Consider the following 20938-nt stretch of genomic DNA (forward strand, 5'->3'; position numbering starts at 1 on the left):
AATTGTATTTAAATGCGGATGATGAATGCAACGTCAATTCTGTAATTAGTATGATCAAAAAGTTTATAAAATTCTAAGGCCTTATTTTTCTTGATCCCGTAAACTCATTCTCTAAAAATTTTGTCAAACACTTTTCAACCTCTCCCGGCAGATGTAAATATGTACTGATGGATGGATATATAGGCGAGCATCCCTATTTTTCAGCCAAAGAAACGTCAAAAACCATGAACACTTGCCTACCACCCCATGCTTGACGCTAATCCACCAGCCTAATCAACGTCGAACCAATGCTTAAAACCCACTTCATGCAAACAATCAGATCAAAGAAGATGGAAATCCTGTTTCTTCCCAAGAACATCTGAAAAACACTCCCAGAATAATTCTTTTTTAATAGAACTAAATAAATAAAACTTCCGTTTTGATTCCCTGTTTTGGGATCATTTACACAAAGAACATTTTAAGTGCGTATATAAATATATAGATACCAAGAAATGCCTATTGAAAATGCCAGTGATGAACTGGAGAAGCCCTTTATTCAGCAGCCGAAAAGCGCTGATCCTGAAGGAGAAAGCGGTCAAAATGGATCAATTTTCATGGTTTTGCTGAGTACTTTTGTCGCTATTTGTGGCTCTTTTGAATTTGGAATATGTGTAAGTAGTACTGATTATATGGTTTTTGTGTTTTCATCCTGTGTTCATTGATGGTTGATGTGTTTGTTTTCAAAAGACACGAGCTTTTGGTGAACAAATTACTCGTTTTGCAGGTGGGATACTCTTCACCCACTCAATCTTCTATAAGACATGATTTAAACTTATCCTTATCCGAGGTGCTGATTTTTCTTTTTATTTCCTGTTCTTGGGAAAATATTGTCATTCTTCAAGTAGACATGAGAGTTTCTGCACTGTCTTGTTCTGCAGTTCTCATTGTTTGGATCCATTATCACAATCGGTGCTATGTTTGGTTCAATCACAAGCGGCAGAATCGCAGACTACCTCGGTCGGAAAGGGGTATGCAAAATTTCAAGATTTCAGATTTTCAGGTATACAAAATTTTGATCTTCTTCATTGCAATGGTGAAACAGTCAATGAGATTGGCAGCTGTTATCTGCATCGCAGGGTGGGTTGCTGTCTATTTTTCTAAGGTACGTTTGATGTCATAAACCATTTTTCAGCTACTGATTATTAGTATTTTCATCCTCAAATTTGTTTAATACCAATGCAGGCAGCCTGGTCACTTGATGTTGGAAGGTTCTCTACAGGATATGGCATTGGGTTATCCTCTTTTGTGGTAAATATTTTCGTTACAGTCTTCTAAACAAACCTTAGTCGCCGTCTTTGTGGTGTTATACACATAACACGTTTCGTTTGTTCTAAATAATGATTTCTGCAACAGGTGCCAGTATTTATAGGTGAAATTGCGCCTAAGCATCTCCGAGGAGGACTTGCAACACTAAATCAGGTGAGAAAAACCGTTCTTCATGTACATTACGACCAAAAATCAGAGGATGAAACGAAATCAAGTCTAATTTCTTTTTCTTGACCCTCTTTCGGTCTACAGCTGTTGATTGTCTGCGGATCATCTTTTGTATATATTGTCGGAACAATTGTAACATGGAGAACATTAGCTCTAACCGGTGAGCACAAATCATGCACGCAATCACCTCCCTCGTCACGTGGCTTCAATATCAATAAACAGGACCGGAAACAAACTAATAAAAGAAACATTAGATCTGTAAAAATTCATTTGTTCTTCTGCTGTGATGTGTAGGGCTGATCCCAAGTATTTTAGTTCTTGTGGGCCTGTTTTTCATCCCTGAGTCCCCTAGATGGCTGGTGAGCTTTAACCATTCAGCAACCTTAACTAGTTAACTAACTATATGTTAACGAAACATTACAACCGAAAAATTATGTTTCTTGCAGCTGAAAGTTGGCCGTAGGAAAGACTTTGATTTGGCATTACGTAAACTTCGTGGCAAGGATGCTGACATTTCTCATGAAGCTGCAGACATTCAGGTACAACCATCTGCCCACTGCAGTTTTTAACTTCTCAGATGCATTTTTCTTTTTATAACTTTGTATCAAACATGTTTTACTTAAGGCTGGTATTGCGCATCTGGAAGATCTTCCTAAAGTTGGAGTCAGGGACTTGTTTGATGCCAAATATACGCGTGCTATCATAGTAAGAACGATATTCTCTCCATTTAATTCTATACGTCGTTTAGATGAATTTATCTAGATTTTGTATTGAACATGATTACAAAATCTGACCTGAGTTTTATGCTGTCAAGATTGCTGTGGGATTATTTGTTTTCCAACAATTTGGAGGGATAAACGGAATAAATTTCTACTCTGGTGAAATCCTCGCAGAAGCTGGTAAAAATTAGATCTTTCCCAGAACTTTTATCTGAACTAAAATTTTCCGAACTGTCACTGATCTTGGAGGGTTTAAACTGCAGGATTTTCAAGGGAAAAAGGGCAAATTGCATATGCCATAATTCAGGTTTGTAAGTCTGACCTGTTCTGATATTCAACTTAAATATGAAATGCCCTAAAATCTTGATCAAAATCCTTATACTGTAATATTGTTAGGTCCCCATAACTCTTATTGGAGCAACATTGATGGATAAATCAGGGAGACGGCCTCTTCTAATGGTGAGTGTTTGTTTCTCCGTTGCAAATGGGATTTCAAACATTAGAAACTATCGAAACAAGTGATTTGCATTTTCAGGTATCAGCAACGGGAATGGGCTTCGGATCGTTCCTGATAGGAGCTGCTTTCTATCTCAAGGTGACCTTCTGAAGCATTTGTAACTTTTTGAGTTAAAAAACTATTCACTGTCAACCGTCCTCACTATTTCCGTATCAGGCTCATGCTCTGTTGCTTGAATGGGTTCCAATGCTTGCTATTTCTGGAGTACTTGTAAGCTCAGCCGTCTTTTGTATTTTTATACTTTAAATAGTTTCTTCAAAGCCAAGATTCGGACAATCTAATCTAAATCAGCCACTGATAAAACCGCTTTCCTGAATCAATATGATCAGCTCTACATAGCAACATTTTCAATAGGAATGGGGGCAGTTCCTTGGGTCATAATGGGAGAGGTAATCAACACTTCCATTCAAACCAACCTATGATTCTTGCATATATTTGCTGTCGGTTTAACGCACAAGATTATCAAATCATAGTTAAGAGTACACGTTGCCAGTCGACATTCAGTTGGAAGTGTGCATGAACTCTAACATCATATTTCATTTTTCAGATATTCCCAATTTATATAAAAGGTATAGCTGGAAGTTTAGTATGTTTAGTGCACTGGTCAGTGGCTTGGTTGATTTCCTACACTTTCAACTTCCTCATGACATGGAATGCAATTGGTGAGCAGTAATTACAACCATGTCCTATCAAGAATCTGAATAACACCTTCACTCTGTTCTTGATCAGACAACTTATGATTACAGGGACTTTTTGGATATATGCTGGATTTTCCATGCTTACAGTGCTATTTGTGGCAAAGGTTGTACCTGAAACAAAGGGAAAAACACTTGAAGAAATTCAGGCTGCTTTATCAGCTCATAGAACTGCTAAAAACAGAAACAGAAATTTGCTGGAAGATTAGTCCTAAAACTGTGATGTCATTTCATCTGATACTGCAACGTCGTCTGACAAAATAAGGCTTCTGTAATGAAAAGGGGTCGCCAAGAATGTGCTGCTCAAGTGGTAAGGTTGAGGTCTGACGACTGCTCTGCTCAATTTTGTACTTAGAATCTCAAGTTCCGATGTAACAACATCTTTGGAATTTCATGTAGAGTTTGTATGAAGATTTCATCAATGTTACATATATAGCTTCAGTTAGGCTGGTCTTGTAATCTTTTGTTCATACAAGAAATGAGGTTGTTTGTAATAGTTGATGATCTGCACTTTCATGGAAATGGAATTTGCAAGAAAATATGCTGAATTCATGATACAGCACACAATTCAGAACCTGGTGGAGCAAATTGCTATGAACCAAACGTGATCTCAGTAGGATTAGTTTTCATTGTCAAATAAGTTACTCCGATTATAATAAATCTCCTTCAGATTCATAATTTTCCACGTAAAATGAAATGAATATGAAAATGCTTCATCTGTCTAAGATATAATGGAAAAATTCTTAATTATTGGATTAATGTTTCATTTCTTGGAAATTCTTAGAAATTTCAATTTTTTCTTTTTCTTTTTTTTTTTTTTTGGTAAAAAGGAAGAACCAATCATGTCACATATCTACTTCTTGGTAAAAGATTCCAAAGCCCATATAGTATCCAGGAAGGAGGCCCATGGGCTGATGCAAGTAAAATTGGGCTTCATTTATAGTCAAGGCCTATTAACACAATACACAGTTTGTGGCACGCGAGTTCACGCGCGTAGAATACACCCGACCTCAAAGCAACGGTGAAAAGCCAACCGTCTTGATTACGCCCACCACACAATCCGAACAAAAATGCGCGAGAAGTCCTTTCTTGGCCAATAAAATCTGAAATCATTCCCCGAAAATCTGATGCTTTATTGCGAGACCATCTTTTACTCACTCCCTGGGTAAGAAAAATTCGTATTTTTCCAATTATTATTTGATTATTCGTGTACAAAATTCCAAATTTCTTTGTTAATTGCTTGCGTCACTGATTACATGCGCAGCCCTTTTTAACTCTTGGTATCTTTTTGCGGGAGTGGAGATTTTCAGTGTGTGTGTTGAAAATTTTGGTTAAAGCCCATTACTTTTTCTTTCTTCTTTCTCTTGTTTGATTCTCGTTGATTGCTGTAAATCTGATGACCCTTTCATGGGGCTGAGTTGCTTTGGTTTTGTGTGTGTAATCCTTCGCTTCGGGTAAGAGGTAGCTAAGCTGCTCTTATTCTTTAATTGATTCTTGTTTTTTTGGCAAAATAGAGATGTTGCGGTTTTATTGAGTCTAGGTCTCACGGGAGAAAACATGCTTTTTGCAGGGGAAAATTTGTGAATATTTGAAGACTTATTGGTTCTCTGCTGAAGAAATTGGAAATTGAATATATCTTTTTGGGTGGAAAAGTGAAGTGCAGTCTAAGCTTGTTATAGCATTTTATCTTTTTTGGTAATTCTATTGTTGATAGGGGGGAAGGAGAGACATTTGGATTGGAAATGAGTAGGTCTGGAAGGTATTTTGATTTTGGTGATTGTGTAAGTGAGCCTGGAGGATCATCTAGAAATGTGTTGCTTGGTTGTTGTGATGATGAGTTCAGTCAACTCACAAAGCTTAGGTCAGCCCCACACGAGCGTCTGAGCCGTTCGTTGCCTAGCAAGGGAAGATTACCTGTTTCCCCGGTGAAAATGCTGCTGGGCAGGGAATGTAACTATAGTGCAAGAGGGAGGTTCTCTTTGTCAGATTCTTGTCATGTCTTGAGCAGGTATTTACCTGTTTGTGGTCCTTCTGTGATTGATAAGATGAAAAGTTGTGCATATGTCTCGCAATTTTCTGCCGATGGATCTCTATTTGTCGCAGGATTTCAGGTATTGGCAATAATCATGTTATAATTTCAAACTTCTGGATGTAGTCATTCAATTTGTTGATGATTAACGCATTTGTTAAACAGGAAAGTCATATTAGAATATATAATGTTGATCTGGGATGGAAAGTTCATAAAGACATTCGGGCCAGGAGCTTGAGGTGGACTATTACTGATACTTCTCTTTCACCAGATCGCCGGTTTCTTGTAAGCTTGTTAATTGTGTGCAGAAAAATTCTTTCAAGTTTAGTAGAAGGCAATGATCATACTTAATACCTACAGCAATATCCATCATTATTTCCCTAAATAAGGATAAGACAGGAGATCAGGATACAAGTAGCGTAATGGTGGTTAGCTGTTGATCAAACAGATGTGATACTGCTCTCCCATTTTCAGCTGAAGCTTTCTTATATAGTTTAATTTTGATGTATTCGTCACAGGTTTATTCAAGTATCTCCCCTGTTGTCCATATTGTTGATGTTGGATCTGGTACAAAAGAGTCTCATGCAAATGTGACGGTATGTGTTACCAAGCTATTATGCTATTTGGCCAGTAGAGAAACTATCAACATCCTGATAAGGCATGCTAAAGTTATTAGTTGTTTCTTAGATTATGGGTCACATTTGAGCTTTTATGCTGCTTAGTTGATTGGTTTTGATTGAATGGACTATACTTCTTGTGGATTGGATGGAACGAATTTGGTGGTTGTGATGTTATGACAATAAAATAATTTTCACGAGTTAAACTTATGCAAGATATCCATTTGTCTGTAAGATTCTGACTCATGGTATTTTTTGCAATGCCATTTAATTTATCATGATATATTTTAATTTATACATGTATTCTATTGTTTGACTTAAGCTGCACCTTCCAGTAGGTTTCTCAGGATAAATAATATGTGACATTGATAATAAACAATTTGGCATGTAAAATCATCTAGAAACTTCCTTGAGCTTGGGTGTGCGAGACTCAAGAATGCTAGTTATACTATTTATTTAAATTACTATGGTCAGTTTCCATGTAATCCATGTTTTAACCAATTAATACTTATAATCAGGTGCAAAGATCATAATCCTTCCTTTATTTCCTTCAGGAAATTCATGAAGGTCTGGAATTTTCATCTAATGTCAGTGATTATGAGGATTATTCTTTTGGGATCTTCTCCGTTAAATTTTCAACTGACGGCCGAGAAATTGTGGCTGCTAGCAGTGATGAGTCAATATATGTTTATGATCTCGACGCCAGAAGGCTAAGCCTCAGAATCCCTGCTCATATGGTAACTGGCAATTTGCTTATGGTTAAAGTGTGGAGTCATGCTTTCGTTCTTGAATTCCATCTTTTAGCATTGATTTTGTTAACTTACAATTTTCTTTGAGATGGTTGATTTGTATTAAACATGGATTGTGAAGTTTCTTTGTTCCTAGCTTTCCACCAAGTGAAGTTCTGAAGCACATAATTGGCCATGTATCCTTGGAGGGGTGGGTGGCGGGCACTGGGCAAAAATTGTTATACATGTACCAAAGTAAGAGATATTTATAGATAATGGATTTTAAATTCACCATTCTAGAGTGGGGAAAAAGGGGTTAGAGGATCCATCCAACTGCAAAAATCTGTTAGCCATACATTAGAGGATCTGGAGGAAGAGAAGAAAGTAAGAAAAGGAGAAAAGTCTTAGATAGCACTTCATATTAATTATATGATGATATGATGTAATTAGGTAGAAAGGTTTATAGGCCTCAGACGAGGGGCCCTTTTAGGTTGATCGATATTTCACTCCACATTCAGAATTAATTCATGCTTCAACATGCTGCCAATAAATGCTTATTCCTCTTGTTTATAACAGCATGTGGATTTTGTTGGTCTTCCTTGCCCCAACTTTTCAGATTTTAAGAAGTGTTAATTTGATTTGCATGTTTACTGCAGTCTGATGTTAATGCTGTATGCTTTGCCGATGAAAGTGGCCACATCATATATTCGGGCAGCGATGATACCCTCTGCAAAGTAATGTTTATTTGTCTCTTTAGAATTAATCAAGCTTGAAGTTTTGAGTGTCTTTATCCTTTTCCGTATATTCGTTAAATTTGCAAAAGCAAAACTACCATAATTGTTGCTTACCTAAGCTCCCGGATATTCAAACCTTCTGATGTATTTGTCCGTTCAGGTTTGGGACAGGCGTTGCTTTGCAGCCAGGGGGCAAGCTGCTGGAGTCCTGATCGGCCATTTGGAAGGCATTACATTCGTTGATACTCGTGGAGATGGCCGTTACTTCATCTCGAATGGAAAAGATCAAGCCATTAAACTTTGGGATATAAGGAAAATGTCATCTAACATCAACTAGTACGTCCGCTTTCATTTACCAGGAAAATGTTATCTTTCGAGTTTCAATATACTTTTGTAATTGGGATTAGCTCTAGCTTCTTTATTCTGATTACTGTTATAATGAGGATTATGTTTCTTGATTTAGCATCCCAAAACCTCGATATGCTAATGAGGATTTATGCTTCTTAATTTAGCATCCCAAAACGTCGATATGCTGAATGGGATTACCGGTGGATGGAATATCCAGAAGAGGCAAGAAACTTTAGGCTTCCTGAGGACCTGTCACTGGCCACATACAGAGGCCATAGTGTTTTGCGTACTCTCATTCGCTGCTATTTCTCGCCAGCATGCAGGTGAATGATTATATAATTTCCTTGCTGCGGGTTTGTGCTATATATTTTATACATTTTTTTTGGCAGTTGAAAAATCAAAAAAGCAAGTCGTAAGCCAGATATGTTCCGCATACAAATATTAAAATTCCCCTTCTCTTTTGCATTGACTTTTGCAGCACTGGCCAAAAGTATATATACACCGGATCAACCGATTCCTCCGTTTATGTTTATGATGTGGTATGCATTTAATCTTTGCCCTTCCTCTGCTCTGTAACGTGTATACTTCAGTTGTTGTGCTCCGATCATTGCTGTCTTTGCTCATTGTTAGCTCATACCTGCTCTGATAAATTTTTCAAGGCATAAGAAGAAATTGTTTCGGCAAGCAGAGACCAATGAAGTGTATAAGATGACTAAAGGATCCTGTATTATAGTTTTCTGCTTTGTACTTATTTCATACAAGTGCATTTAGCTAGAAATAAATACACCTTTTATCATGTTCTCGGTCATTCCTCCTACTATTATCACATTAAGTAACCATGATATTCTTCTTCTGCCAATGCGGGCCTTTGGTATTTTGAACTTGATTACTCTTCTTGCAGGTGAGTGGTGCTCAAGTAGCAAAACTCGATTTCCATGAGGATCCCGTAAGAGACTGCAACTGGCACCCTTTCTACCCTATGATTGTAAGCTCCTCCTGGGATGGAATGATTGCCGGTTGGGAATTTCCAGGCAACGGCCAAAACCAGGCACCAGTGAAGCGAACTAGAAGACGACGACGATTTCTCTACTAATGTATGTGCATTTACAAGGGCCACAGCAACCATATTGTGTATATCTTGATGTATCCACAGAATAATTTATATTTGCAACTTTAATTTTTTGGATAATGTAGAACTTTTTTCATGGTTATAGGTTACCCTTTTGCTTAGTTGATGTACAGAACATTCTGAACCTATCCTGCAATTACGATCTTTAGATGAGTAGAATGTCTTATGATTTGTGATCAACCTCTTCTTTGTTTATTATAATAGCTCAATGGACAAATCTTAGCAAAACGCTTGATATATCGACGATTTTATACTATTCTCTCTCATGAGCACTCGATATTCATCGTTCATTTATGCGTTGAACGTGAAAATATTAATGGGGCAGGTTAAATCAATAGTGAAATTATACACTGACGTGATACGATCTATATTCTATAGAAAAAATAAAAAAAACCTATTACAAATATGGAATGTTGGGCTAATGGTATAGGAATTTTCAGAAAAATTCTTGCAAAAATTAGATGTGGGATTGATGTTGCATGAATGTAGAGAGGAGGTGTTACAAACATGGGAACAGTGGGATTGATGTAGTAAAAGTTTCCAGGAAGAAGCTTACAGATGTGGGATGTGATATTAATGTTGGGTGGACATTGTACGATTTTGACGATACCTCCAACACGCTTTTTACTATTATTATATGCTTTACTTTTTATAGTATGTTTTGGGAGACTCTTGTTTCCATCCTCTTATTTGTATTATCTATCACTTATATTTCTTGATCAATTATTTTTATCTTATTAACAACTATACTTAATTTTATCTAAGACGGGTTCTTATTTCAGGATCTATTTGTATACTAAAAGCTCTACATCACACTTTATCTAATAAATGAGTATTTATCTCAATATCACCTTATTTGTACTACTACTTGCGTTTCTTGATCATAGTCATGTATTCTATTTATACATTGGTGCGCTCAATTTTATTTAAGCATCCTAAGATGTATTTGTACACTATAAACTCTATATCAGACTCTTTTATATATAATATATCAAAAAGAAGACTTCTTATTTTGAACGAGAAGTTGAAAGATTTTAAAATATATTTTAAATATAAATACATATTAAGTTTAACTTTAAATTTTATTTTAAATATGGATACATATTTAGTTAAATTGTAAAATTTCAAATTTTATATCAAATATTAATATAAATTGAACTTGACTTCAAATTCTATATGGGATACGGATGAATACAAATTCGTAGGTTCAAAGTTAGCCAATAACCACCAAAGAAAGAAAAGAAAGCGTGATTTCGAGATCCCATCATCCATTAAGGGACTAATAAATGACGCCTTTGAATGATGCCTCCCCACATATCATTTCTCTCATACTCTGACACACACACACGCACACAGTGAAAGTGAAGTGTGATTTAACTATGGCGTCTCCTACAGCAAGACTCACATTCCGCATATTGCTGGCGGCAGCGATGTTCCTCATACTATTCTACATAGGCCGTCCCCTCTACTGGAAAATTTCCGCCACCATTCACGACATCCGCCACAACAAGCAGACCGTATCTCAAGGTTCTTTCTTTTTACAAAAAATTCCTCTTTTCCAATTTCTGGTTTTTCTGTTTTTTTTTTATATGAGATGTAAGTGTGATCCATTGATTTGTTTGGGTTTTTTCCCTATTAAAAGAAATCGTTTATTGTTTAAGAAGCACTTTAGAATTCGTTTTGTTTGTGATTTTTAAGGGTCTTCAATTCGGAGACTTGTCGAATGCTGTTATATCCCCTAAAAATTTATTTTTGGAAATTCGTGCTACTCTAACGAAAATATGATATTTTGATGTGGAATTGGTGCCGCATGTTTTCCAATTTACTTGCCTCAATTTTTTTGATCTTCTTACATTCTGTTATGTGTAGGGATTTCGCAAATTATGCAAGAAGCTCAGAGATCAATGGGGTGGTTCTATGATGAATCGGATTCAGGGTTAAGGGAGGAGAAGAAGTCTACTTCAGCTAGGAGGTTTCTTTTGGGTCAGGTTATGTGAATTGTGCTTTTGAATTCTTTTTGTTCTTTTTCCATTTTCAGTTTTGTCCACGAAAAGATAATACCGTATAGCTTATGCCGATAGAGTAGATTTACATCTATTGAATAAATTGGTGTATTTATGGAGTTGGAATCCTGAATATGAGAAGCTCAAATATATTTAACTTTTAGTATTTATACAAATGTAGTTGATACTGCCAAAGGTGCAGCAATGAATGGTGCTATTGTACTCTGGACGTAATGAATACGGATAAAGAAAAATGGCTCTTGCAGAGTAAAACATGAGACAGCTTCTATGTGTTCTTGTGAAGTGGTTGTGCCACTTTCTCAGAGCAAAATTCTGTAATGTCTATACTGATTGGGTGTATTACATCAAATCCTTTGTAGAGTAGTAATTTAGTTTTTGCATTTCCAAGCTATATGATTCCTCAGATTCCTTAGAACATATGTCATTGTTCATATTATATGTTGTCAAATAGTGTGTACAAGACGGTTATGATATATTGAGCATGTTGAATTCTCATTATCAATGCAAAGTTTCCATAGGAATCTATAGTATGTGGCCTAGTATGTCTAGAAGCTCGCAGTTTGACAATTTATTTTCGGATGCTTTCTACAATGACGTTCAGGTGCAGCTCTCTTTTCCTGTCATGAGCTCTTACACCTACTTATTATGATATAAATTTGATTAGGTACATCTAAGTGCTTTTGATATATTATGATTTTATTGGAAAACTAGCCATGGCATGTCATACTTCACCAATTTTTAGCTCCCCAAATCAGTCATATGAATGGTGTAGGATTTGTTGTAGAAAGATTATAATTTGATTTGCTGTCATCCTATCAAGCAACTTGTTGGATCATAGTCGCTTGTTTTCCCGCAGACCATTTACAGTGTCTGCTGCCACTGAAATGTTTTTAGTTCTTCCAACTATATCTAGATTTCTTGCAATGCTGGATGCTATCTCTAGCTTGGATAAGTTTCACTTAAGTATAATCACATTTTATGGCTTCTGATTTTCCTTCAGTATTCTTGAAAATGGAGTTGTTAATATTCTTTCAGATTTAAGGACAGGCAGGGCGGTAGTATTTTCAGCTTCAATAAATATTTCGGTCAAGCATGTGCAATTCGATAAGATTTCAGGATTTCACCTTTGGAGACTGTAATCTGATGCAATAACAAAAGAGTGTTTTGCCCTGAAATTGTTCAAACCTGTGTGAATTTCAAAAAATGCCCAATGTCCATGTGCGAATCCTCGGATGGCCCAAACTGATGAAACTTACGCAGAAGCTTCAATCCAGTGATTTGATCTTGTCACTTTAGTTCTTTATATTAGCAGATAGATGCAGCCCATCTATCTCTTATGCAACATCTATTTTATGGTGATAGCTAGAGATGGCAACCGGGCGAGTCCAGTCCGGGCGGATTCTCCAAAGCCTGGGACCTTCCAAGACCCGATTAAGACTTCAAAGTCGGGACAGATGTAGACCCATTGCTACCCCTAGGTCAGTGTTAGCAGTCCCAACAATCAATTCTTACCTAACAAGATACTAATGAGCAATCTCACAACCAGGACACCCCCCCCCCCCCCCCCCCAAAAAAAAAAAAAAAAAAAAGACATAGTACATTTCAGTAATTTCATTAAATGGCTAATTAGTAATGGAGTATTATGACTTAATGAGTGTGCCAACCAATGAATAATTAGGGGCAAAGTGCTTCAATTATTTCGAAATTCAAAATGCTTTGTTGAAGTTAAGTAATAAATATATTTATGTCATATAACCATAACTCTGATGGAATCAGACGCACGTCAAATTCAATAATTGCATAAAACCCCCACCCCACCTAACCAATTATTCTTTATAAGCTAAGTCATGATTAACTTCAACAAAAGAAAGAAAGAAATTAAATAGAAAATAGAAAAGTGGGTAATTATGGTGAATTTGAATAACCTCACTTTTAATTTACCAAGTAGGAAGTAGGACCACTAATTCCATTCTGCACTGCACCCACCCCCCACCCTTTATCCTATTTCTACTACTAATGCACCCATTCTACCCTTCACTTGTTACATCATGCCTTTCAATCATACAACTAGCAATAATAATAAAATAAAAATTGGAATAATCCTTAAAGCACTGTGTATTTTAATAAAATTCAAGAGTATATACTAATTTATATATGTATAAATTATTAATATGATAAGCTTTTTTAGGTGTCAAAAACCACTTAATTATAGATGAAAAAAGTTAATATTTGACTAAAAATTAAATAATTGGAATTGTGGTAGAAAGGAGGGCTCCTTTTTCTACCACTGCTCCCACACAATCTCTCTATTTGACTTTCCATATCTTTTTTTTTTTACCTCTTTTTCCAATCTTTGTTTATACACTTGCTTGAAGATTTTCCCATTTTCTTTTTAGTTATGAAATTTCAGGTTTTTAAAAAATAAAGTGGGAAGAAGATAGTAATTAAGCACGAGAATTATTGAGTAATATATATTCGAGTTTCAACGTTTATTTGAAAATATAAATTCCACGTTTCTGTCACGTAATCCAGCTATATCAATGCCAGTATTTAATTGTAAAAATTTTGCATAAAAAGAAAATAAACAAAACAACAGGTCAGAAAAATAACAAGGATAAATTATATTTTGTCATCCCAACTATAACTATTTTTATATTTTGGCATTTAAACTTTTTTTTTGTATCAACTTACCATCTCAATTTTACGAAATTTTGCACTTTGTCATTTCTAACTATTTTTTCACCAAATTTCGTGTTAAAAAATATCACATGCAATGTACATGTGATATTTAAGGGTTGTGTGATGTGATATTTTTCATATATACACAACATATGATGTTTTTCTATAAAAAAAATCAACAAAAAAACGATCATATATGGTAAAATGCAAATTTCACAAAGTTGAGATGACAAGTTGACACAAAAAGAAATATTTAGATAACAAAGTATAAAAGCGGGCTTAGTTCGGATAACAAAATGTAATTTACTCAATTAATAAATATATCTAAGGGAGAATTACACTCCCTTCTGAAGATTGGTGTAATTATATGTAAACTCCTTATAGTTTGAAAAATTACATCTAGTATTATGAGCTTTGTTTTCATATAACAAATAGGTCTCTTTGTTAGTCAAAACTCAGCGAATTTATTGATATTAACAAAAAAACTGTATGAAAATTGACATTTACCATCGATTGACTTATTACTTACTTATTGTAAGTTGAACACATTTTTTCTGATTTAACTACCTTTATAACGGTGAAATTATACCTTCTCACATTCATTAACATGTAAAGATGTATAAGGTAATTTGATCATAAAATAATTTCTTTGATTTATAATAAATCAACAATAAGTCAATTAGAGGTAAATATGAGTTTTTATCCATTTTTTTTTGTTAATATCTTCAAATTCGGTTAATCTCGACTAACATAATAACTTATTTGTTAGATGAAAACAAACTTAAGAGATATTAAATATAAATTTTCAAACTACATAAATCTACGTATAATTACACCAAATTTAAAAAGAAGCGACTGTAATTATCCTTTATTTTATTGAGGCATGATCTCCTACAATTAGAATAATCAATTGTGAAAGAAGAAATCTAACACATGGAAAGTACAAATAGTAAAAACACTAAGAGAAAAGGGATTCTGAGCTCATAAGGTTTTCAAATTAGAGGACAAGAATCGTGTGAATGTTCCATCATTGGATTACATACAAAGATATTTTTTTATTTTTGGGGAAAAAAGTGTAATATAAAGCACATAAAAGATACGCTCTTAGTCAAACAACAAGAATATTATTTTTTTTATATATATTATTATAAATTCTTTATTCTTAAAAATACATAAATTTGCATGCATTGGCCCCATTTGTCGGGGTATAATAGTTTTGGTCCATTCCTCCATTTAAATGTTTCAAGAATTTTTATTTTTCTAAATTAATATTTCTTATGTTGATGTAATGAATGATGTAGCTGACGTTTTTATGTAAAAATTTTGGGAAAAAAAAAAGACAAAAGGTAAATTATTTTATATATGATTAATATGTTTGCTTGTAACACATTTTATATATGATTAATTTTACTTCTTATTTAATATTTTCATATATATTATAATTTTGTATTTATAAGAGAAAAAAATATATAATAATAATAACCTCACATCATATATATGTATTATATTTATAGTCTTATAAGTATAAAAATATACACGAAAATATTAAATAAGGGGTAAAATTAAAAATTTATGTACTTTTTTTTATTGACGTCAGTATTTTCTACCGAACCCTAATGGAATGGGGTTATATATAAATTCAAAATTTTTGGAGGGAGTGTAAATATAACTTTAAATTTTTTTTGAGGAAAAATGTAAATTCGTACTTTTAGTGGGGTCTCAGTGTAATTAATTTTTTTTTAGAGAAAAAAGAACTGAATAAAAAGAAATATAGGCCCATGAATGAGTATTACCTTGTTTGTTTTCTGTCTTGCAGAATCATATGCACAGACACTGTGTTACTGCTTCATATACAACTCTTTCAGGCTCAAGGCGCCTTTCTTGTCCTTTGCATCTTGTTCCATTATCAACAATTACACTTTTCACACACACATACACACAGAGACAGTAAATTCCCTGTTTGTATTTCTCTAGTGTCATCAGTTAACTGTCCATTACTGCCATTCTTGCCACCAGTACTGCTGATAAAATAAGGTACAAGGAATATGGAAACAAGAGTGTATATGTATATATGTGTGATCATTTTGTTTAATTCAAGTCATTGAGCTGTTTTGTGGGATATGTCCTCGTGTTTTTCAGGAAATGGGATTCATGCAACAGTTCTGCTGCTGATCAAGAAAGTGAAGTTTTGGGGTTTTCTCAGAGAGAAGGAAGATGATATTGGAAAGATGTGTATGCATATGTGTATGCATAGTGATCATCAGATTGATCAACGCAAAAGGTGTGGAGGGGCTACCACACCGAATTCTTTTGGATACGGATGTCGATACAGATGATTTCTTTGCTCTCTTGTACATTTTGAAGCTTAACAGATCAGAATTTGATTTGCAGGTATGTATCCTCAAGGTTGAAAAATCGTGATTTTGGGGGATTTTCTGTTTAGAGTTTCTTGTTCTTGTTGCTTCTTCTATGTTGTTTCTATGATCACTAGCATATTTGTGCTCGTTGAGGGCCTAGGGATACCAAATTTCAAGCTCAAAATCCCCCCAGTTTAGTGCTTTATACGTGTCGATAAAGGCAAAAGCTTTCCTGTTAGTGTTCATCCCTTTACATATCTTAGTCCTGTATGCTGACATTGGGTGCATTATTTTGTTGCAAATACATGCACCCCTGGAAATCTTTTAGATTTTTTAGCACTAATAATGTTGATTATGATGCTATTTTTAGTGTTTGAAAAGCTATGGTGTGGTTGAGTTTTCATTGATAGTTGTGTAATCTACACGGCTACATGTTTAGTCAAATTCACTGTATCTTAGGCTAAATTTCAGTTGAATTTTCAATCTTGGGAGGTGCCATAATAGTCAATTCTTTATCATTTCTGGGTTCTTGACAAAGTACATACCATGATATAGTTAACTAAAAGTTCCTCTATTTTAATATTTTATTTTGTTTATTGATTTACTTTTTCTTCTTTTTGTCATTCTTTCTTTTCTTTTTTGTGGGGTGGGGGGTTGAGGTGCTGTATGAGTCAATTATGACTATGATTACTAATTTCAGTATTATCATTTTTTAAGTTCCCGGAGGTTTGGAATTTTGGTATAGAATTTAAAAAATTATTGGTTGCAAAGTTCATTTTCCCAAAATTGAAATCCTGATGTAATTCTAGTTTCCCAAAAGCAAAGAAAAGATTCTGGCCGCTCTAGCATTTGGCAGCTTGATTTTATGCGCTCCATTGTCTAAGGTTCTTTAGCATGTTCCAAGGTTAGTGAAAATGCTTATATCTATTATGCTACCTTTTCTGCAGGCCGTTACTATTAACACAAATGGATGGAGTAATGCGGGGCATGCTGTGAATCATTTATATGACATTCTTTACATGATGGGGAGAGACGACATTGCCGTTGGAGTGGGAGGTGAAGGTGGAATACTCGAAGATGGCACCATATTGCCTAACGTTGGTGGATATCACCCCATAATCGAACAGGTCTTTCTCCAATTTCATGGAGCTGCAACGTTGTGTATTTTGATCTTATGTTTTACATCACACATTGATAACTTGATCGTGTTCTTTGGGGCTTGTCTCATCAGGGCAATAGTACAGCCGGATATTGCAGATATAGACAAGCTATTCCTGTAGGCGCTGGAGGGAAATTAGACATTGATACAAATTTTGGCATCAGAAAGAGTTTTCTCCCTCAGGTACATACGTATAAGTCCTCTTTGTCACCAATATCTGTGGACGTGTTGAAATGGTCTGTGTTGTCATGGGATGATCGTTTGTCAGCAGCGGAGATTGTTTTACCTGGATTAGTCGTTATGGAAATTGCTGTTAGATTTTCTGCACAGCTGAAGGACTCTGCCTCCACGACTCTAAATTGATATTTTCATGAAAATGCTGAGATAACTTCTTGTATGAGAAGATTTACCAATGATCTTGTTTTCTACTGTAATCCAGGGCAGCAGGAGATATACACCTCTTCGTCAGCCCACGGCTCAGCAAGTGATGATAGACAAGATTTCTGCTGGTCCGATCACTGTATTTATCATCGGATCGAACACAAATTTTGGTATTTTTCTAATGAGCAATCCACATTTGAAGAGAAACGTCGAGCATATATACATCATGGGTGGTGGCGTGAGGGCAAGAAACCCGACCGATTGCTGTCCTAAGAACTCGACCTTATCGTGCCAACCTGGTCAGTGTGGTGATAGGGGCAACATTTTCACGGACTACACGTCAAACCCTTATGCAGAATTCAATATTTTTGGGGATCCTTTTGCTGCATATCAGGTATCAATACCATAATATTTCAAGAAAGGTTGTCCCATCTTTCAAAACATAAGACTGGCTGTGATTATTAAATTTCACTGATGAAATTTTTTCCTTATTTAACAGGTGATTCATTCTGGCATCCCAGTCACTCTTGTTCCACTGGATGCCACAAACACCATCCCAATATCTAGCAATTTTTACGAGGAATTTGAGAAGAATCAGCACACCTATGAGGCACAGTACTGCTTCAAGTCCTTGAAAATGACTCATGATACTTGGTTCAGCGATCAGTTTTTCACGGTTAGTTATGGAAAAATGCATTGAGTGGATAGACAGTTTCTTATTTGGAGTAAAACAGATAAAGAGTAATAACTGTATGAAATGTGTATCACTTAGTGCAGAGTTACTTTATGTGGGACTCATTTCTATCTGGCGTGGCTACTTCAATCATGCTCAAGAGCAACAACAGTAATGGGGAGAACGAATTTGCAGAAATGGAATACATGAATATCACAGTGATTACTTCAAACGAGCCGCATGGAATATCAGATGGCTCAAATCCATTCTTTGATGGCCTTAAGAAGCCGAAATTCAATTTGAAGAGAAATGGTGTTCATAGTGGCCATGTTCAGACAGGGCTTGGTGATCCTTTCTGCATTGTTAAGAATGGCAAGGGCAGGTGCAAGGTCATTGCTTTTTTTGGCTTTCTGTTTATGGTAAAAAGATGATTTTTATCAAGTTCTTACTTAAAACACACAACAACTGTCTTGCAGTTTTCTTTTAATTCTGATGTAGCATCATTTGTGTGCTGCTGACAAACTTATGCTTCTGCTGTACCGACCTCAAATTATTCAGGATGGATATACAGCAGAAGTAAGTGGTCGAGAAGGATTGCACATTCTTGTTGCTGTAAGAGCAAAGCCTAACAGTGATAGAAGCAGTCCATTAAACAGAGAATACTTCAGAAGCTTTCTTGATGTGAGTTGATCAGTATATTTGTCTGTCGTAATACTTCTAAATGACTGTAATAATATTAAACTTTCATTTTCTTCTGAATGACTGTAAGAATATGTAACTTTCATTTACTTCTTTCAGACTGACACAAATGAGACATCAGTAGAATATCGTTGTGTTTGCAGGTTATAAACCTCCAAGAACATACTGGAAAGTTCAATTTTACTACAGAGTTTCCTCATTACAGAGAAGTCCTGTACAAACCAGATTTTAAGGGAAGAAAACCTGGCAAGAATGTTGTTTTTGACATGGATATGAGTGCTGGAGATTTTTTAGCCCTCTTTTATCTCCTCAAATTACCTGTTGAAGTAATAAATCTCAAGGTGAAGTAGCCTTTAACTTTTCCACTTTCACGACATATTTTTTTCCAATACATTCTTAAGATAAGAGCAGCTATTTTAACCTGCATCTGCTGTTTCTATCCAGGCGATATTAGTGACTCCTACTGGATGGGCAAACGCAGCAACAATAGATGTCGTCTATGATTTGCTGCATATGATGGGGCGCGATGATATCCCTGTTGGCCTAGGAGATGTGTTTGCACTTAATCAGTCCGATCTGATTTTTCCAGCTGTTGGAGACTGCAAGTACAGCAGAGCCATCCCATATGGTAGCGGTGGCTTTCTCGACTCAGATACATTGTATGGGCTGGCTCGTGACTTGCCTCGAAGTCCCCGGAGGTTTAATCATATTTATGTTGAAATTTTAAGCTTCACATGCAATGCTTTGATCAGATGTTTCGACTGACTTGTGAGTTTATTTTAGGTACACAGCCGAAAATTCTGTGGAATTTGGAGCTCCAAGAGACACAGATCACCCTGAACTTAGACAGCCACTAGCTCTCGAGATATGGGAATCAGTAATAACATCCCTCGAATCAGGATCTAAGGTTACCATTTTGACGAACGGGCCATTAACAAATGTAGCGAAAATTATTCTTTCAGACAAAAACTTGAGTTATCCCATTCAGGTTTGCGGCTAAAAGGAAATAAAACAGACCATATCAGTATATAATGTTGAAGGATTTTTCAGCTTTTCATTCTGGTGCAGGATATATTCATAGTTGGAGGCCATATCAGCAGCCGGAAGACAGATAAAGGAAATGTTATCAACATTCCTTCAAATGAATACGCGGAGCTGAATATGTTTCTTGACCCTTTGGCTGCAGAGACGGTTCTTCATTCACGGCACAATATCACTCTAATCCCACTCAACATTCAACGCGAAGTCTGTCACTTCTGTAAAATTTTAGAGAGTCTGTACCTCGCAAACAAGACACCTGAAGCTTTATTTGCCAGGCGTTTGCTCTCAAGAATGCACCGGCTGAAGCGTACTCATCCCAGATATCAACATATGGTAATAAAAGCAACTAAGAGTGAGATTTTACTCACTGTTAAACTTTTCTACATGTATTGAATGTCTGTAATGCAGGATACATTCTTGGGGGAAATTCTTGGTGCAGTGATCTTAGCAGGTGACAGTTTAGTGCTGAAGGCAACATATGGAGTCAGGAAAGTTCAAGTGTTAGCAACAGGTGTTGAATCTGAAGACGGACAGATATATATGGATCAAAATAAAGGGAGTTCAGTGAGAATATTGGAACATGTCAATCCATTGGCTTATTATGATACATTTGCAAATCAACTTGGTGAAGAAAAGCAGTCTGCTGTCATTGGAAGCTTTGATGAGCAGAGAAGAATGTGGAGTGTCCCACGGATATAAAACAAAAGATCCCGTTGAACGTCTTCTGTGATTCTTTTGATGTTTTTTCCAAGTAATCGGCAAGCAAAGAGCAGAGAAGATACTAGTATAGAGAATTTGTACAGTTTTCAAAACGAAACACACACACAGGAAATACAATGGAAATTCAACTTCTCGTCTTGTACATCCTGATTGCTTTTTCTTTTCATTTTCACACTGTTGTATGGAAATGATTGATAGCAAAACATCATAAAAACT

General features: G+C 35.6%; 4 protein-coding genes across 11 annotated transcripts; all 4 read left to right on the plus strand.

The window, feature by feature from the left end:
- The first annotated feature begins 231 nt into the window (after nucleotides 1-231).
- Nucleotides 232-4569, plus strand: LOC148786770 (sugar transporter ERD6-like 16). The gene is made up of 18 exons (XM_011092576.3): nucleotides 232-650; nucleotides 764-826; nucleotides 918-1007; nucleotides 1082-1141; nucleotides 1222-1287; nucleotides 1393-1458; nucleotides 1558-1633; nucleotides 1768-1832; nucleotides 1920-2012; nucleotides 2098-2178; nucleotides 2288-2372; nucleotides 2456-2499; nucleotides 2589-2651; nucleotides 2728-2787; nucleotides 2866-2919; nucleotides 3039-3098; nucleotides 3257-3371; nucleotides 3456-4569. The coding sequence occupies exons 1-18, from the start codon at nucleotides 492-494 to the stop codon at nucleotides 3611-3613; spliced, it is 1458 nt and encodes a 485-aa protein (XP_011090878.1). The 5' UTR covers nucleotides 232-491; the 3' UTR covers nucleotides 3614-4569.
- A 116-nt stretch (nucleotides 4570-4685) lies between these two features.
- On the plus strand, nucleotides 4686-9169 carry LOC105171456 (LEC14B homolog). Of its 2 annotated transcripts, none has more exons than XM_011092580.3 (10): nucleotides 4686-4865; nucleotides 4975-5515; nucleotides 5599-5718; nucleotides 5952-6029; nucleotides 6605-6787; nucleotides 7435-7512; nucleotides 7673-7848; nucleotides 8025-8183; nucleotides 8339-8399; nucleotides 8762-9169. In XM_011092580.3, the coding sequence occupies exons 2-10, from the start codon at nucleotides 5147-5149 to the stop codon at nucleotides 8951-8953; spliced, it is 1416 nt and encodes a 471-aa protein (XP_011090882.2). In that variant the 5' UTR covers nucleotides 4686-4865; nucleotides 4975-5146; the 3' UTR covers nucleotides 8954-9169. The 2 variants fall into 2 exon arrangements, with proteins under 2 accessions (XP_011090882.2, XP_011090883.2); XM_011092581.3 differs by having other exon boundaries at nucleotides 4686-4858.
- A 1079-nt stretch (nucleotides 9170-10248) lies between these two features.
- LOC105171458 (Low-density receptor-like protein) lies at nucleotides 10249-12291 on the plus strand. 5 transcript variants are annotated; one of them, XM_088885859.1, is made up of 3 exons: nucleotides 10249-10516; nucleotides 10859-10972; nucleotides 12049-12291. In XM_088885859.1, the coding sequence occupies exons 1-3, from the start codon at nucleotides 10369-10371 to the stop codon at nucleotides 12150-12152; spliced, it is 366 nt and encodes a 121-aa protein (XP_088741985.1). In that variant the 5' UTR covers nucleotides 10249-10368; the 3' UTR covers nucleotides 12153-12291. The 5 variants fall into 5 exon arrangements, with proteins under 5 accessions (XP_088741985.1, XP_011090888.1, XP_011090889.1 ...); XM_011092586.3 differs by lacking the exon at nucleotides 12049-12291 and adding an exon at nucleotides 11174-11515 and having other exon boundaries at nucleotides 10254-10516; XM_011092587.3 differs by lacking the exon at nucleotides 12049-12291 and adding an exon at nucleotides 11174-11515 and having other exon boundaries at nucleotides 10255-10516; nucleotides 10859-10977.
- A 62-nt stretch (nucleotides 12292-12353) lies between these two features.
- LOC105171457 (nucleoside hydrolase 3) lies at nucleotides 12354-20864 on the plus strand. 3 transcript variants are annotated; one of them, XM_020697454.2, is made up of 14 exons: nucleotides 12354-12491; nucleotides 15509-15726; nucleotides 15832-16083; nucleotides 16997-17176; nucleotides 17281-17391; nucleotides 17648-17983; nucleotides 18089-18265; nucleotides 18367-18681; nucleotides 18821-18943; nucleotides 19105-19302; nucleotides 19406-19659; nucleotides 19745-19949; nucleotides 20030-20335; nucleotides 20411-20864. In XM_020697454.2, the coding sequence occupies exons 3-14, from the start codon at nucleotides 15907-15909 to the stop codon at nucleotides 20699-20701; spliced, it is 2673 nt and encodes an 890-aa protein (XP_020553113.1). In that variant the 5' UTR covers nucleotides 12354-12491; nucleotides 15509-15726; nucleotides 15832-15906; the 3' UTR covers nucleotides 20702-20864. The 3 variants fall into 3 exon arrangements, with proteins under 3 accessions (XP_020553113.1, XP_020553114.1, XP_088741984.1); XM_020697455.2 differs by having other exon boundaries at nucleotides 18367-18651; XM_088885858.1 differs by lacking the exon at nucleotides 15509-15726.
- Nucleotides 20865-20938: the final 74 nt, after the last annotated feature.

Source organism: Sesamum indicum, linkage group LG10 (genome assembly GCF_026168435.1).
Source record: "Sesamum indicum cultivar Baizhima isolate 11 linkage group LG10, ASM2616843v1, whole genome shotgun sequence".
Taxonomy (NCBI): Eukaryota; Viridiplantae; Streptophyta; class Magnoliopsida; order Lamiales; family Pedaliaceae; genus Sesamum; species Sesamum indicum.

What these genes read in the sequence shown, in the direction of transcription:
- LOC148786770 (XM_011092576.3), top strand. Translation starts at nt 492, where the DNA reads ATGCCTATTGAAAATGCCAGTGATGAACTGGAGAAGCCCTTTATTCAG. An exon ending in CTTTTGAATTTGGAATATGT is followed by an intron (nt 651 to 763) that starts GTAAGTAGTACT and finishes CTCGTTTTGCAG; the next exon opens with GTGGGATACTCTTCACCCAC. An exon ending in TTGGGTTATCCTCTTTTGTG is followed by an intron (nt 1,288 to 1,392) that starts GTAAATATTTTC and finishes TTTCTGCAACAG; the next exon opens with GTGCCAGTATTTATAGGTGA.
- LOC105171456 (XM_011092580.3), top strand. Translation starts at nt 5,147, where the DNA reads ATGAGTAGGTCTGGAAGGTATTTTGATTTTGGTGATTGTGTAAGTGAG. An exon ending in TCAGAATCCCTGCTCATATG is followed by an intron (nt 6,788 to 7,434) that starts GTAACTGGCAAT and finishes TGTTTACTGCAG; the next exon opens with TCTGATGTTAATGCTGTATG. An exon ending in GCGATGATACCCTCTGCAAA is followed by an intron (nt 7,513 to 7,672) that starts GTAATGTTTATT and finishes TTGTCCGTTCAG; the next exon opens with GTTTGGGACAGGCGTTGCTT.
- LOC105171458 (XM_088885859.1), top strand. Translation starts at nt 10,369, where the DNA reads ATGGCGTCTCCTACAGCAAGACTCACATTCCGCATATTGCTGGCGGCA. An exon ending in CAAGCAGACCGTATCTCAAG is followed by an intron (nt 10,517 to 10,858) that starts GTTCTTTCTTTT and finishes TGTTATGTGTAG; the next exon opens with GGATTTCGCAAATTATGCAA. An exon ending in AGCTAGGAGGTTTCTTTTGG is followed by an intron (nt 10,973 to 12,048) that starts GTCAGGTTATGT and finishes ATATTCTTTCAG; the next exon opens with ATTTAAGGACAGGCAGGGCG.
- LOC105171457 (XM_020697454.2), top strand. Translation starts at nt 15,907, where the DNA reads ATGATATTGGAAAGATGTGTATGCATATGTGTATGCATAGTGATCATC. An exon ending in ATCACCCCATAATCGAACAG is followed by an intron (nt 17,177 to 17,280) that starts GTCTTTCTCCAA and finishes TTGTCTCATCAG; the next exon opens with GGCAATAGTACAGCCGGATA. An exon ending in GAAAGAGTTTTCTCCCTCAG is followed by an intron (nt 17,392 to 17,647) that starts GTACATACGTAT and finishes ACTGTAATCCAG; the next exon opens with GGCAGCAGGAGATATACACC.